Source organism: Nyctereutes procyonoides, unplaced genomic scaffold (assembly GCF_905146905.1).
Source record: "Nyctereutes procyonoides isolate TBG_1078 unplaced genomic scaffold, NYPRO_anot_genome, whole genome shotgun sequence".
In the NCBI taxonomy this organism is placed as follows: domain Eukaryota; kingdom Metazoa; phylum Chordata; class Mammalia; order Carnivora; family Canidae; genus Nyctereutes; species Nyctereutes procyonoides.
Window position 1 is genome coordinate 25,204,628 of NW_026575049.1, and position 16,075 is coordinate 25,220,702.

Genomic DNA, 16,075 nt, shown 5'->3' on the forward strand with positions numbered 1-16,075 from the left:
TGAATAAGTACATAAGGCCACAATGTAGGACTTGGGTAGTATAAAGTCAGGTCCCAGCTATAATTTATATACTCTAGAAGTGTAAATACTTGAAATCTACAGCTGAAATCCATTTTCTTGACAAAAAAAGAGTTTTTAAAATCACTCATGTAACATCAATCCTTACACTACACTGTGACCATCACTTCTCTGCTGAATTCTGCCCACTGGCCAGGATCATCAAGCTGGGGACCCATTAGATGGCCAGCTTCCTCTGAAGCTCAGTAAAAAGGACTCAGGTCCTAAGGAGAGTAATGTGGGCAGTTTAGTGTAGTCTGCAGAGGGGATGCAACTGCAAACGTGCTGAGCCTGACCGGCTTTCTGTAGGGAAACACCTGGAGGAGGCATGAGCAGCCCATCACTGCACTGACTAGTATAAACTGGCCCTGGCAAAGGCAGGGTTTAAAAAAAGATTTATTTCTTAATATCTACTTAAAGAAAGTATTCTCCATCTGTTGTTTATTGGAGAAGTCAAATTAAGCAAACTGTGTGATGTTAAATAAGAAAGCTCAAGAAAAAAATCTCAAAGTTCCCATCTACACTAAAGAGATCTATTTTCCTGTCTCTTCTAATTTAATTATGTCAATTCAGGTAAAAATGAACAACATATACCTTTCTCTCTGATGCTATTATGTGTCTCAAGGGATCAGAGTCTGCTAGCACCCACCCTTACCTGGCTCTACCGTGATTACCATACCAGGCTGTAGAGGGAGGGAACGGGGCATGTCTGGAGTGTCATGGACATCCATCCCGAGGTAGTGGCCAACATGATGAGGGCAGTATTTCCGAGCAGCCTGGAAAAGATAATCACCACAGTGTTATTAGAGCAGCAATGACCCCGTAAGGGGAAAGAAAGGTATGTATAAGGCAGTGAGATATGTGTCAACCTCCCCATAGTTCTGTTGCTTCCGTTGAAACTACCCTCGGGCTAATGCTCCAGAGACTTGATCCACTGCTACCTTCTGAATGTAATTCTACTGATGGCCTTTGAACTAATCCAGATCTCCTTTTCCATTACTTAATACACGACATCCATGTTGACTTGGGTAACCCCAGTAATGACTATGGCAAATGAAAACCTCTTTTCTTGGGGGCGGGAGGATGATTATGTTAGAATAGTTCTCTTTTCACACTGAAAAGCCGGCTCTGGAGACCCTGAGTATCTCACAGCAACTTGTGGAGTAGGCACAGAACATCAAATTAACACAGTAATTATTAGGCATTTACCGGCTTGGATATTCCTATCTGTTAATTAGATTTGTTGGCTTCAGCAGGAGGAATTTATAGTGTCTTTCCTACCAATAAAAGAAACTCTGGCAGCCTAAACTTGGAGATGAGATGGCTTAATGGTCTATTTGGCATGGCCACCTGGCATCTTAATTTAAAGCTAAGGTTTTACATTTTTACTAAACATTATTACATTCTAGATGCAGATGAAATTCACTGAAAACGTGGCCCTTGGGGATACTGTTATTCTCACCGATGTCACTGAAGCAACAAACACCCTCCCCCGCGAACTTCTACCTTTTCAAAATCGCCACAAAGGGATTGAGAGTTAACCTCTTCTCCTTTTTGTGTCCTTTTTCACCCTGTCTGCATCAGACTTCATTTTATGTTTTCTACTACCAATTGAGCTGCTTACACAGGATGCAATGACTAGAATGTGCTGCCATCTTCTGGGAGAAGTAAGTACTGACACCTTTTGTTTTAATCCGTGTTAACTCCAAATCCCTCTTATAGATGAGGAATCACAAAGACTATTTCTAAATCTAATTAGTTTTCTTACTTTCTTTTTTAAAAATAGATTTTATTTGAGAGAGAGAGAGAGCATGAGAAAGAAAGAGATCACAAACGGAGGGGGGTGGGTAGAGGGAGAAGCCAACTCCTTGGAGCAGGGAGCCTAATGTGGGACCCGATCCTAGGACTCTGGGATCATGACCTGAGCAGAAGGCAGACACTTCACCAACAGAGTTATGCAGGCGGCCTCTAATAGGGTAAAAACTCAGCAGCACATCAGGTATATTTGAGAGCCAGGGTCACAAGAGGGGTAGTACCTTGAAGGCATTATTTCCCTTAATGTTCTTCACGATTCCCAACTCCTTAAGCTTCTGTGCTATCAGTGTCAGCATCAAGCTGTAAATGTTCTCCAAGCTTGTCCCAGGGGAGCAGAGGGTCAGACAATCTCTCTGTATTTCTAGAACAGCTTCATAGAGTTCTGCCTGAGGTGCTGTGAACCTGGGGAGAGAAAAGCCAAATCACTCACATTTGGAATAATCTCATATTGCAGGAAGTTTGCTTCTAAGTTTGATTAGAAAAACTCCAAGGTGCTAATAAGGGGGCATTGTTGATACTTAATCAGTACCAATGTATTAGTACAGACAAGACCTTAATGGTGCCCTCAATGCTCAAAAGGAAGAGCAATAACTCTTTAAAAGAAAAAAAATATTTTATTCATTCATTCATTCATTCATTCATTCGAGACACAGAAAGAGAGAGGCAGAGACATAGGCAGAGGAAGAAGCAGGCTCCATGGAGGGAGCCCGATGTGGGACTCGATCCCTGAACTCCAGGATCAGGCCCTGAGTCGAAGGCAGACACTCAAAACGCTGAGCCATCCAGGCATCCCAAGCAATAACTCTTAGAGCTGGGGCATCAACAGCCTCTCTTTCAAATGATCAGCAGATACACATGAGGTGAGGCTAGCAGATGCACCACCCAGCCATGGATGCAATCAGAGGGCCAGACCAGGCTCATCCTTGATCCTTAATATATATATATTTTTTACCATAAAAACAAAACAAAACAAAACAAAACAAAGGGATGCACTTCCTGTAGGTAAAGCAGATATCAGAAGATAAACTAGTAGATACTTTGGCTACTAGTAACTTGTAGTTTCTTTTTTTCCTTTTATAACTTGTAGTTTCTAGGTGTCCTTAGAATAATAATTTCTTTAGCCATCATGGGGAAAAATGAGAAAAAATTAAGCTGGCATGGAATATGATATGTATTTTCTACACTGTTGATGGCAGTGTAAGTTAGTATAGCCAACTAAATGAAAGGCCTTAATAATGATACTCACGGGTCAGCCTGGGTGGCTCAGCAGTTTAGCGCTGCCTTCAGCCCAGGGCCTGATCCTGGAGACTCAGGATTGAGTCCCATGTCAGGCTCCCTGCATGGAGCCTGCTTTTCCCTCTGCCTGTGTCTCTGCCTCTCTCTCTCTGTCTGTCGTGAATAAATAAAATCTTAAAAAAAAAAAAATCCACATATAACTTAAAAAAAATACAATAGTGATACTCATAAAATTTGAGTAATTCTGTTCTAAGATTCCATCCTAAAAAAATATTTGGAATTCAAAAAAAGCTGACTATATAAAAACACTGTTTTTTAAAAAATAATTTTAACAGATCTGTTCTAAATGTCCCCTCAAAATTCATATGTTGAAGTCCTGTTAATGTGGCTGTATTTGGAGACAAGGCCTCCAAAAGAAGTAACTAAGGTTACATGAGGTCGTAAGAGTGGAGCCCTATTCTGCTAGAATTAGTGTCTTTATAAGAGACACCACAGCTTACTTTCTCTCTCTTCGTGTGGAAGAGGTCACGTGAGTCCACAGCAAGATGGCAGCTGCTTAGAGGTCAAGAGAAGAGGCCTCTGGAGGAAACCTACCTTGCTAGTACCTTGATCTTGGACTTTCCAGCCTTCAAAACTGTGAGAAATAAACTTCTGTTGTTTAAGCCACCCAGTCTGTTGTATTTTGTTATGGTAACCTGAGCTGACAAATACACATCCCCTTGGTGCAGTTCAACATATTACTTTGCCTTTTTTATTTCTTTTTTTTTTAATAAATTTTTTATTGGTGTTCAATTTACCAACATACAGAATAACACCCAGTGGTCATCCCGTCAAGTGCTCCCCTCAGTGCCTGTCACCCATTCACCCCCACCCCCCTCCCCTTCCACCACCCCTAGTTCGTTTCCCAGAGTTAGAGGAGTCTTTATGTTCTGTCTCCCTTTCTGATATTTCCCACACATTTCTTCTCCCTTCCCTTATATTCCCTTTCACTATTATTTATATATAGATGAATGAGAACATATAATGTCTGTCCTTCTCCGATTGACTTACTTCACTCAGCATAATACCCTCCAGTTCCATCCACGTTGAAGCAAATGGTGGGTATTTGTCATTTCTAATGGCTGAGTAATATTCCATTGTATACGTAAACCACATCTTCTTTATCCATTCATCTTTCGATGGACACTGAGGCTCCTTCCACAGTTTGGCTATTGTGGACATTGCTGCTATAAACATTGGGGTGCAGGTGTCCCGGCGTTTCACTGCATCTGTATCTTTGGGGTAAATCCCCAGCCTTTTTTATTTCTTACAATTTGGCAGCTGGATCCCAAGAATGAATCAGACTCAGGTTCAATCCCTTTGACAAGGCTGGCTATATGTAGTACTTGGCAAAATTATAGGAGGCACATAATATCTGATAGTCTCTCTTTGTGATCTTAGCAGCCATGGATCCTTAAGTGCCTATACATTTTTTAATGTTTGGTGCCTGCTTTTGGCCCAGGGCGTGATCCTAGAGTCCTGGGATTGAGTCCCAGGTTGGGCTCCCTGCATGGAGCCTGCTTCTCCCTCTGCCTGTGTCTCTGCTTCTCTCTCTGTGTATTCTCATGAATAATAAATAAAATCTTAAAAAAAATAAAATAAAAGGTAGGATGAATATTTCATTCTTTAATTTACTACTTTCCAATATAATGAATTGATTCCCATCATCCTCTGAAGATGAACGATTTTTAAAAAATTATTATTATGAAAAAAATTATCATTATGAACTCATGAATTTGAACGTATTTGATGGACTGAAGTTATTACCATTATTGAAGCTCAAAGTTTCCTATCTTAAGATGACCTGTGGGACTTCTTCAAGTTCATTCCTGAGTCTTTTTGACACGACCCCATTGGTTTTTTGCTCATTTCCTTGTTATCTGGTATTCTAAGATGTTCCAGGCTTCATCTTATAAATTTCCTGATCCAGACCCGGAGTCAGCCCACTCATTTATTTTAGTGAAAAACTGTGTTTCAAGATCATAATCAGGGCACTAGCGATACTCACTGTTACTAAGTTGATCATAGTTTCTAGCCTTTTCAGTGGACAAACAGGGAAGGGGAAAAATATATAAAGAAAAAAAATCATTTGAGTTCATATTGGTATTTCAATTAAAAGTTGAGACTACTGGGATGCCTGGGTGGCTCAGCGGCTGAACATCTGTTTTTGGCTCAGGGAGTGATCCCGGAGTCCCAGGATCGAGTCCCACATCAGGCTTCCTGGATGGAGCCTGCTTCTCCCTCTGCCTATGTTTCTGCCTCTCTCTCTGTGCCTTTCATGAATAAATAAATAAAATTTGAGACTATAGAGCTTTTACATAACCTCTCCATATTTCATTTGCCTTTTTTCTTTCATATTATGCATCGTGGTCCTCAAGGACACAAGGGGGCAGCATTAAAATGATCTCTCTTTTATTTTTATTTATTTATTTTAAAAAATATTTTATTTATTTATTCATGACAGACACGGGGGGGCGGGGGCAAAGACACAGGCAGAGGGAGAAGCAGGCTCCATGCAGGAAGCCCGACATGGGACTCGATCCCAGGTCTCCAGGATCACACCCCGGGCCGAAAGCAGGCACCAAACCGCTGAGCCACCGGGGCACTGCCCTCTCTTTTGTTTTATTATTTGTTTTTACAGTTTGCTAATTTATTTATTTAAATGATCTCTACACCCAACATGGGCTTGAACTCACGACCCTGAGATCAAGAGTTGCATGCTCTTCTGACTGAGCCAACCAAGTGCCCCTCTATCTTTTTTGTTTTAATCCCCTATCACAGGGATCCCTGGGTGGCACAGCGGTTTAGTGCCTGCCTTTGGCCCAGGGCGCGATCCTGGAGACCTGGGATCGAATCCCACATCGGGCTCCCGGTGCATGGAGCCTGCTTCTCCCTCTGCCTGTGTCTCTGCCTCTCTCTCTCTCTATCATAAATAAATAAAAATTAAAAAAAAAATTAATCCCCTATCACAGACACACACACCAGTCTCAGAATACCAATACAAATATAACAAATCTAAGCGCTGAAAATAGTTGTTTTTTTTTTTTAATATGCTCCATCCATTCCCAATTACTACAATGATGTCTTCCTCTTAGCTTCATTTAGTCTTAATTCTATAGTCAACTGTTTCTCGTGTTTAGCTCAATGTCTCTAGTCACTTTGGTCATCTGAAGCTCATGCTCTAGCACAGCACTAACTAGTAAACCTTCCTGTGCTGATGTGTTGTCCTGTGTGTTTGTTGTCCAATATGGTACCCACTAGTCACATATGACTGCTGAGCACTTGAAATGTGGCCAGTTCAAGTGAAAAACTAATGTAAATTTGATTAATATTAATTTAAATGTAAGTAGTCCCATGGGACTAGTGACTAGTTTTCATATTGGATCACACAGCTCTAGCAGATTCCTCATGGGAGTAATTCTTAAGTTCCTTCAGAACAACCTGTGCCATTTACAGCTAAAAGTTGCTTTTGTTGTATATAAAATCTTTGGCTTAAGCTTTTGTTGAGTATCTCAATATATTACTCTATTTTATAATTGTATAAAACATTGCTTTTGAAAAGTCTGATGATAGGGCAGCCCTGGTGGCATAGCGGTTTAGCGCCGCCTGCAGCCCAGGGCATGATCCTGGAGACTTGGGATCGAGTCCCATGTCGGGCTCCCTGCATGGAGCCTGCTTCTCCCTCTGCCTGTGTCTCTGCCTCTCTCTCTCTCGCTCTGTGTCTCTCATGAATAAATAAAATAAAATCTTTAAAAAAAAAGTCTGATGATAATCTAATTTCCTTTCTTTTATAAATTATGTGTTCTTTTTTTCTGGACCCCAAAGGAATTTTTCTTTTTCTTGTAGGGTCAGAATTTCACTAGACTAGGTCTTCGTGTTGGCTTTTTCTGGGCTGATATTCTCAGGTAAATGATGTGCTCTTTCAAAAGTAGTTTCAAAAATTTTTTTCATTTCAGGAAAATTTTATCGAATTGTAGTTTTTAGGATTGGTTCTCTTCCCTTGCTTTCATTTTCTTCTTCAGAGCTTCCTTTACGTGTATGTTCTAACTTCTTTGCCTATTTTAAATACTTGCCATATTCCCTGTGATTTTTTCTCTGTATTTCATTTTGATTTTTAAAGTTTTCTTCCCTTTTATCCTTTCTATTTATTGTTAAGGCTTTACTTTACTGTACTTTATTGCTAGTGTGTATCTTTCAATCTGGTCTTTTTTCTGGTGTGCTTTTTTAATTTATTTCCAATTCTTTCCTGAGTGTTGTTACTTTGTTTCTGAGATTTTTCCAATTTTGATTTGTGTTGTTCTTTCATGTCTTGAATGATGTGCTTAAAAAACTCTGGCTTGTTTTAAAATAGTAGGCCACTGCTTTGGTTTCTTTTATAGCCACGTCTTTCCGGTATGTTCCCATTTCCCATTATCAGTAGGGATGTTACATGCTCTTCATTCCTTTTCTGCCCTTAATTAACATTGTATGAGGTTAACCAAGATACGTTTTTATTGCTTATTTTATGTGAAATTAATTTTCCTTAACTTTTAGAATGAGGTAGGATTTAGGAAAGATTTTAACATCACAGAGCTCACACTTCTGTTGTTCTGGTGTAGGGGTAAACAATATGGCAGCTTGCTTTCAATTACTCTCCCCCTCTTTGATTTTTATTTTTTAATATTTTATTTAAATTCAATTTGCCAACATATAGTATAACACCCAGTGCTCATTTTATCATGTCCTCTCCCCCTCTTTGATTTGGGCATTTCATTCCTTCCTCTTTCTTGTCCCCAACCTCTTTAATTTCGATTCTACTTCCAGCAGTTTCTTAGTGTGAGAAGAGAGCACAGCACCCTCACAGTTCCTCAGGACTCTGGAGTGGCAAAATTTTCCCATTTTCAGTTTCTGTTCTCAAATTGGCTCACCATCCTTTCCAGCGAATAGTTGCTGGTTATTTATAAATACCTTTATTCTCAGGTATGTCAGGTAGCTTCCTCTACTACTGTTTTGTTCTTCTTCCTTCTACACAGACACTGATACCATCTAGGCTTGTGCAGAGTGTGTTCATAACTGTTTGTATTTAGGATTTAACTGATATCCTAACACCCAGTGTTTTGTTTTGTTACCTAGTAGCTCTATTATTATTTGACAATTTGGAGAGACTGAACAACTATGCTTTTGCTACCATCTCCCCAGAATCTCTGGTTCTTTCTTTCTTTCTTTTTTTTTTTTTTTAAAGATTTATTTATTTGAGAGATAGAGTATGAGAGAGAAGAGAGCATGAGTGGGGTAGGGGACAGAGGGAGAAGCAGGCTCTCCACCAAGCCTGATGTGGGGCACTATCCCAGGACTCCAGGATCATGACCTGAGCTGAAGTCAGATGCCCAAGGAACTGAGCCACCCACACACTCCTCTGGTTCTTATTTCTTAGTTTCTTATTTCTTACTGGGACTCTCCATCTGTTCACTCACTGTACTTATATATGTTCCTTTAACTCTGTGAACATATATGTAATAGCTGCTTTAAAGTCCTTGTCTGGGGGCACCGGGTGGCTCAGTCTGCCTTTGGCTCAGGTCATGATCCCAGGGTCCTGGGTTCCCTCTTGACCCCCCGGCTAATGCTCTCTCTCTCTCTCAAATAAATAAAATCTTAAAAAGAAAACATAAAGTCCTTGTCTCCTAATTGAAATATCAGGATTATTTAGGATCTGCTTTTATTGACTGTATTTTTCTTGATTATGGATACTTTTCTGATTTTTTTCATGTCTAGTAATTTTTTATTTATTTATTTTTTTTATTTTTTTTTTTCTAGTAATTTTTTAAACTGAATATTGGAATTACTTTTGTAATCAGAAAATAATAAATACTCCAACTTTATTTATTTGTCTTTTTGAAAGCTTTTATTTTTAAGTAATCTCTACACCTAATGTGGGGCTTGAATACCAAGTACAACTGAAGCTCAAGTCATGTCCTCCACTGACTGAGCCAGCCAGGTACCCCTCAAATTTATTTTTTTCAAATGTGATTGTGTGTTAACGAGGTGTATCTAAATGCCTGATCCTATGATATGATGAATAAAACAGTCTTAGAGGGGAATCCCTGGGTGGCTCAGCAGTTTAGCGCCTGCCTTTGGCCCAGGGCACGATCCTCGAGTCCCGGGATCGAGTCCCACGTCGGGCTCCCAGTGCATGGAGCCTGCTTCTCCCTCTGCCTGTGTCTCTGCCTCTCTCTCTCTATCATGAATAAATAAATAAATCTAAATAAATAAATAAATAAATAAATAAATAAATAAATAAATAAAAAACAGTCTTAGAGAGTAATCAGGAGCTTTGCAAAGGCAGTGAACCTGAGTTAGAGGGGACCTGTATATTTGTTTAGTCATTTATAGCTAATACACCCATATTCCAATTCATACTCCTAAGAAGCAGTGGGATATGTAGAAATCCTACCTGCCATTGACAGGCCAGGTACGGGTTATGTCACTCACATAGCAAGAAGACTCACAACCTCCATCCAGCAGCACCATTTCTCCATCCTGCAACAAAAGTATGATATGTCAAAGTAGGTGACCTTATGGTTGTCACTTGTTTTTTCTAATTTAAACTCTTTGTGTCTTTTATTTTATATATATATTTGAAAAACTAATTTAAAAGAGACGAATCTTCTTTGGTTCCTTCTTACAAAAAATAGCATCTCAATTTTTCAAATGAATTCACACTGACTCAAGAAAGTGGTCACTGCAAGTAGTACATGGGCATAGGAACCACACTGCTTAGGTTTGAATTACTACATGTAAACAGCACATCATAAATGGTACCACTATCACTATTATGTTAAAAAATCCTATATAAGTTGGTATTCAGGGCCTTATTCAAATACAATTACTCTTAACCATTTAACTTTAGAATATCACTTCTCTTTTTGCTCCCCATCAAAATACATATGGGGAAAGAAGAAAACTTTGGGTTTATCTCTCTTTTGTTCTTTACTTGTCATGTTATATTGAAATTATTTATTTATGTCCTTGAAGACAGGGGCACATCTTATTTATATATAAATAAACACACAACTTGGCACATAGTAGAATAATAATTCAATGGTTATATATATATATATATTTAATAACGGCAACTCTGAAGAATGGATGTGGTTTTTGTTTCTGGCAAAATGACAGAATACATTTCTTGTTAGAAAACAGACCCTGGATAAAAATATATTTTACAAAAAGTTGACATTACATAATGTAAGAGATCTCTTAAAGACTTTTTCTCTCTTGAAAAAGGCACCCCATAACTGAAAGTAGAGCTGACGGTAGTGATAAGGTAATGGTACAGCATATATAGAAAAGGAGAGGTTGCCCTGAGGTCCTACAGCAAAAATGGGGGGATAATGAGTCAGAGATTCTCACGTTAATTCAAGATTCTCATAGGGGATACAAGAGTCTCAGGTTATTAAGACCACTTACTTCTGGCAAAAGTATATTCAAACAACTTCTAGAGGAAATTTCCCCCAAATATGGGCTGGCATGATTTCCAAAAAAAAATAACATCAAGCAAATAAAATATGAGCTTACAACCAAAGGTCGTCAAGCACACAAGGTAGGTCACTGTATGTGAGAGTCAGCAAGAACAACATATATCAAATTTAGATTTTCCAGGACTTCAGATAATGGAATGATTAGATACAGGATAGCTATTATGAAATGTTTAAAAGGATAAAGAACAGGACTACAAAGCTGAATAAGCAACAGTAGACAATTGAAAAGAACTATGCCAATTTGAAAGAAACCAGAAAGAAAGAAAAAAAAACAACTTCTGAACTCAATCACTCAGTAGATGGCTGAAGAAGCAGATTAGACAACTGAAGGGAAACTGGCTTCCTGAAGACAGACCTACCCAATCCCCTAGAATATAACAGAGAGACAAGACAAATGTAAACATGAAAGCTAGCTTACTGGAAACAGAAAGGTCTAACACACATCTACCTGAAATTGTTGAAGGAGCAAATAGAGAGCATGTAGGAGAGCCGATATCTACACCAATGTCTGAGAATTTCCTAGAACCAATGAAGACATGAATACAGATTCAGGAAGGGGAAGGTATCATAATGACCATGTAAAAATAAATCTATTCTTAGACACATAATAAAACGAAAAAATACCAAAGGAAAAGAAATCATTTTAAAAAGATTATTCATTTTTTAGAGAGTGCAAGGCTGAGCAAGTGGTGGTGGGGGGGAAGTGCAGGGTGGGGGGAGGCGGAGAGAGACAGAGTCTTAAGGAGACTCCTCACTGAGCACTGAGTCCAAGGTGAGGCTCCATCTTAGGGCCCTGAGATCAGGACTTGAGTCAAAATCAAGAGTTGGATGCCCAACTGACTAAGCTACCCAGGTGCACCCCCCCAAAAGGAAAAGAAATCTTAAAGTAGTCAAAACAAAAAGAGATTTCCCATAAGGAATGGTAATTACTGTTTTTGTTTGTTTTCATTTGTTTTAAAGATTTTATTTATTTGGGAAGGGGGAAGAGAGCAAGCGCATGAGCACAAGCTCAAGTCGGGGAGAGGCAGAGGGAGAAGTAGGTTCCCCACTGAGCAGGGAACTTGACACTGGCCTGGATCCCAAAACCCCGGGGATCATGACCTGAGTTGAAGGCAGACGCTTAACTGACTGAGCCACCCAGGTGCTCCTTGTTTGTTTTTAATCTGCAACACTGAAAGTCAGAAGAAAGGGGAATGATACATTAATGTTGATGACTAAAATGAATCTAGGATAGTTTCCTTGGCATAACCATTATCAAGAATTGAGAATGATGATAAAGATATTTTGGCTAAACAAAAATAGAAAATTTTATCAGCCACAGACCTGCACCTAAAGGATTTTCTTCAGGTTGAAGGAAGGTGATCCCAGGAGGGCCATCTAAGATGTAAGAAGGAAAGGTGAACATGCACGTAAATCTAAACAAACTCTGTCAAAGTGGTTCTGCTTTGGCCTGTTTCTGAGAGGCTGACACAGTTGTGGTAAGCTGGAGGCGGAACCACGGCAGCCTGTTCTGACTGTACAATTCAGCCACATGCCCACCGGGCTCACACTAGAGCACGCCCAGATGCCCTAACAGTACCCTGCCTGCATTTCTCACAGCTTGCTGAGGACCTTGCCCACAGACTTCACCCAGAAAAGGCCCTTGTAAAGTTTCAGATAACCAAAGCAAGACTATGACCTAGAAGTTCTCAACTGATTTTCTCTCGGGCCAATTTATCTAATAATGGCAATACTTTTCACTTTTCTTTCCCTGTACAGCTACACTTATGCTTATTCTTCAGTTTTTCAAGAATGGACACTATGTTGTTTAGGAATAGACACACTGGGGATAAAATTATGAAGAAAAACAACAACAAAAATGATTGAAACCAAAGTCAAGATGGTAAGAGACAGAGAGGGGGATGTGCTTGAGATTGCTCAGGGGGATAGTAATGTTCCTCTCGTCCTAGATGATAGATATATGGTTGTTCATTCAAATTTTATTTTTAAACAGTACATTGTATTGATTGTTTTTAATATATGATACACTTAAAAACTAGGAAAACCTTGTGGAATATAATGAAAGTGAGAAATTTATCCTCAGACATTTATAATAAAAAAAGAAGGTTGAAAATTAATGAGTTTAGCATCTAATTTAAGAAGCCAGAAAAAGAACAAGAGAATAAACAAAAAGTAGAAAGGTGAAATTAATAAAGACAAGGGCCCAGTGTAATGGAATAATAAACAAAATACCATTAATGATGTGAAAAGTTGGTTTTACAAGAAAAATAAAACTCAGCAAACCTCTGGCAAGATTTCTTTTTTTAGCCAAAGTTTTTGAGATTTAATGTATGCACAGTGAAACATAGAACTTAAGAACATAGAGTTAAGTTAGTATTGTCATATGTATACACCCATGTAACCATGCCATCAGGCCCCTTCCCAGCCAATATTCCTATGAGAAGCAACCACTAATCTGATTTCTATAAACATAGATTAGTTTTGCCCATTTTAGAACTTCATGTAGATGGTATCACATAATTTATAATTTTTTGTGTCTGGTTTATTCACTCAGCATAATGGTTTTGAGATCACTGGTTGGTAGTGCAGTGGTTTGTTCCTTTTTATTTGAAGAATACACCACATGGCAATTTCCTTATCTAATATCCTGGTGATGGATGCCTGGCCTATTAGGAGTGAACCTGCTATGGACATTATTGTACAAGGCATTTTGTGGATCTATGTTTTAATTTTTCCTGAAAAATGGTTATAAATGGAATTACTGGTGCACAGGGTAAATGTATGCTTACTTTTTTTTTTTTTAAAGATTTTACTTATTTATTTGAGAGAAAGAGTGAGCAAGAGAGAGACCACAAGTAGGGAGAGAGGTAAGAGCAGAGGGAGAAGCAGACTCCCTGCCAAGTAGGGAGCTGGATATGGGGCTTGATCCCAGGACTCTTAATTTTTCCTGGTCTTGATATGAAAATCAGAAAAGTATGAGAAAAATAAACCAATCTCACTCATGAACACAGATCAGAATATGCTAAACAACACATCAGCAAGTTGAAACTAATAATACTAAAGATAAAAAAGATGCTTAGTTTCACTAGTAATTAAGGTAATGGAAATTAAGACCACAATGAGATACTGTTTTATACCAATTAGAATGGCAGAAATGAAGAAGTCTGATAACATCAAGGGATAGAGAGGGTGTAGTCAACAAAATTACATATCAACAGTAGGAATATAAACAAATACAAATACTTGGGGAAAAAATCTATTGTTTTATCACATTTACAAATTTAAAAAGTCCCAAAAAACTACATATAGCAGTACTTAATTTTTACATAGTTTACAAACAAGCAGAACTAATTAATATTGTTTTGGGAATCATGTATATGTCATACAACTACTTAAAAAAATCAAGGCAACGACAAAGAAAAATTTAGGATAACCAATTAGTTATCTCTGGGAGGGAGGCAATAGGATAGCAGAGCATAAAGACATAGAAGTAGATGCATGAAACTGGTAATGTTCTAGCTCTTCAATAAGGGATCAGTTCATGTTCATTTAAAAAATATGTTGTATAATTTATATGTTTGTTAATATTTATACTTCTGAAATTACTGAAAATGAAAACAGATAATTAAAAGTGAACTTTGGGGTGCCTGAGTGGCTCAGTCAGTTAAGCGTCTGACTCTTGATCTCAGCCCAGGTCTTGATCTCATGGTCACGAGTTTAAGCCCTGTGTTGGGCTCACGAGTTTAAGCCCTGTGTTGGGCTCCAAAAAACAAACAAACCCTCTCCCCATCTTTAAAAAAGTGGGCTTAATAAAGGCATATATAATTCTTTACTTGTATAGATACTTGGAGAGAAAACAATAAGGTACTACCAAAATCTGTCTGCTCATATGCATGGCCTGCTGTTGCCCAAGTCCTCTGAGAAGGAGTGTTATTAAAATATATGAGCAGAGGGATTCAGCGGTTGCAGTCTGCCTTTGGCTCAGGATGTGATCCCGGAATTCCGGGATCGAGTCTCATGTCAGGGTCCTGCAGGGAGCCTGCTTCTTCTCCCTCTGCCTATGTTTCTGCCTCTCTCTGTGTCTCTCACGAATAAATGGATAAAATCTTAAAAAAAAAAAAATGAGCAGAAAAAAAAATGAGCAGAGGCTTTAGGGTAGAATTCTCAGCTCTGCCCTAATGAGTTGCATAATTTTTAAAGTTTATTTTCCTCATCTGTTGAACAGGCATGTTAATAATTGCTCCTATCTCACAGTGCCAATGGGAGGATCGAATGAGATAATGTATGTAAAATCATTTTATAATAAAGTGCTTTAGAAGTGGCATCATAGGAAGTGGCACTGAAGGGCATCTCGTATACCTTGATGAGCTGATTATTCTTCACATAGTGCAAAGTGTTTGACCGATTACCTCCAGCGACTACAGGCGGGTAGGCCAAGATGTCTGCACCACGGGCCCGGCATTCAAATTCAAACTGAAAAACAAGAGCCAAGCATGACTGAAGATAGGATTTCCTCAGGGCTGTGCCAGCACAGGCTCTCTCCATTTAAGTACTTCTTTCCCATCATTACTGGAAAACAAGTTATCAAATCTAACCAAACTTACTGTGCTGCAATTCCAGGTTATTTTTTATTCCCTGCCAATCCTGTTATTTGACCTTATTATTAAGTCTGTTCTGTTCCTCTGAGTGCTCTAAATTTCCTACAATTTTCAAATTAAGTCCAGAAGAGAATATTGAAAACCTACGATCAAGGCCGAGTACAGAGATATAGTTAAGTTCGTGTTTTTTATTCTTACTTAAACACTGGAATATGCTTGCATTTTTTACAACAGCTATGTGATATTAATTTTAATTGTAGCTCTGCATATTTCAGACACATCTAATAAATTATCAGCAACACTGAAGAACCAAATCCTTTCCACTGAGGTCACTTACATGAAAGCCAACTGGGTGCCATCTACAAATCAATGAAATTACTTTACTATTTTTGCTTCCAACAAAACCTTTCCAATGTTTTAAAGCTCACCTTAGCGTAAAGAAAGCCCTCTTCCACAGGAGCTTTACTGGCAAACATGGTCTCTATGAAAGCCTGTAAACAGAATGGAGGGTGAACAGAGTCATTTTAACTATGTTGCTGACTTAAAACATTCAAAAATACTGGAGCTCAAATGAAAAGCACCATTCTCCCCAATTTTGTTAATCTGAAGTTGTGATTTTGTGGGTACGATGAAACAGATTCTGAAGAGGAAACTATTGCTTTCAGGACTATTTGACTGATGACAGATTTAGTGGAAGGGTGACCCAACGATCACACTCAGAATATACACTGGTATGCTAGAGTAAGTTACAAGGGAATACATTTGTCATTTATGTTACAAAACAGTCTAGAAACGTATGAAATTATGGATTGA

At 38.6% G+C, this 16,075-nt stretch overlaps 1 protein-coding gene across 3 annotated transcripts in view; it reads right to left on the minus strand.

Moving 5' to 3' along the window:
• XPNPEP3 (X-prolyl aminopeptidase 3) overlaps positions 1-16,075 on the minus strand; it is a 73,250-nt gene that overhangs the window by 4,191 nt on the left and 52,984 nt on the right. For all 3 annotated transcript variants that reach the window (XM_055329289.1, XM_055329288.1, XM_055329291.1), the window contains exons 5-9: positions 15,691-15,753; positions 15,024-15,137; positions 9,578-9,663; positions 2,094-2,274; positions 713-833 (exon numbers count right to left, since the gene is read on the minus strand). In XM_055329289.1, the coding sequence (XP_055185264.1) occupies positions 713-833; positions 2,094-2,274; positions 9,578-9,663; positions 15,024-15,137; positions 15,691-15,753 (565 nt within the window). The remainder of the gene's footprint in view (positions 1-712; positions 834-2,093; positions 2,275-9,577; positions 9,664-15,023; positions 15,138-15,690; positions 15,754-16,075) is intronic.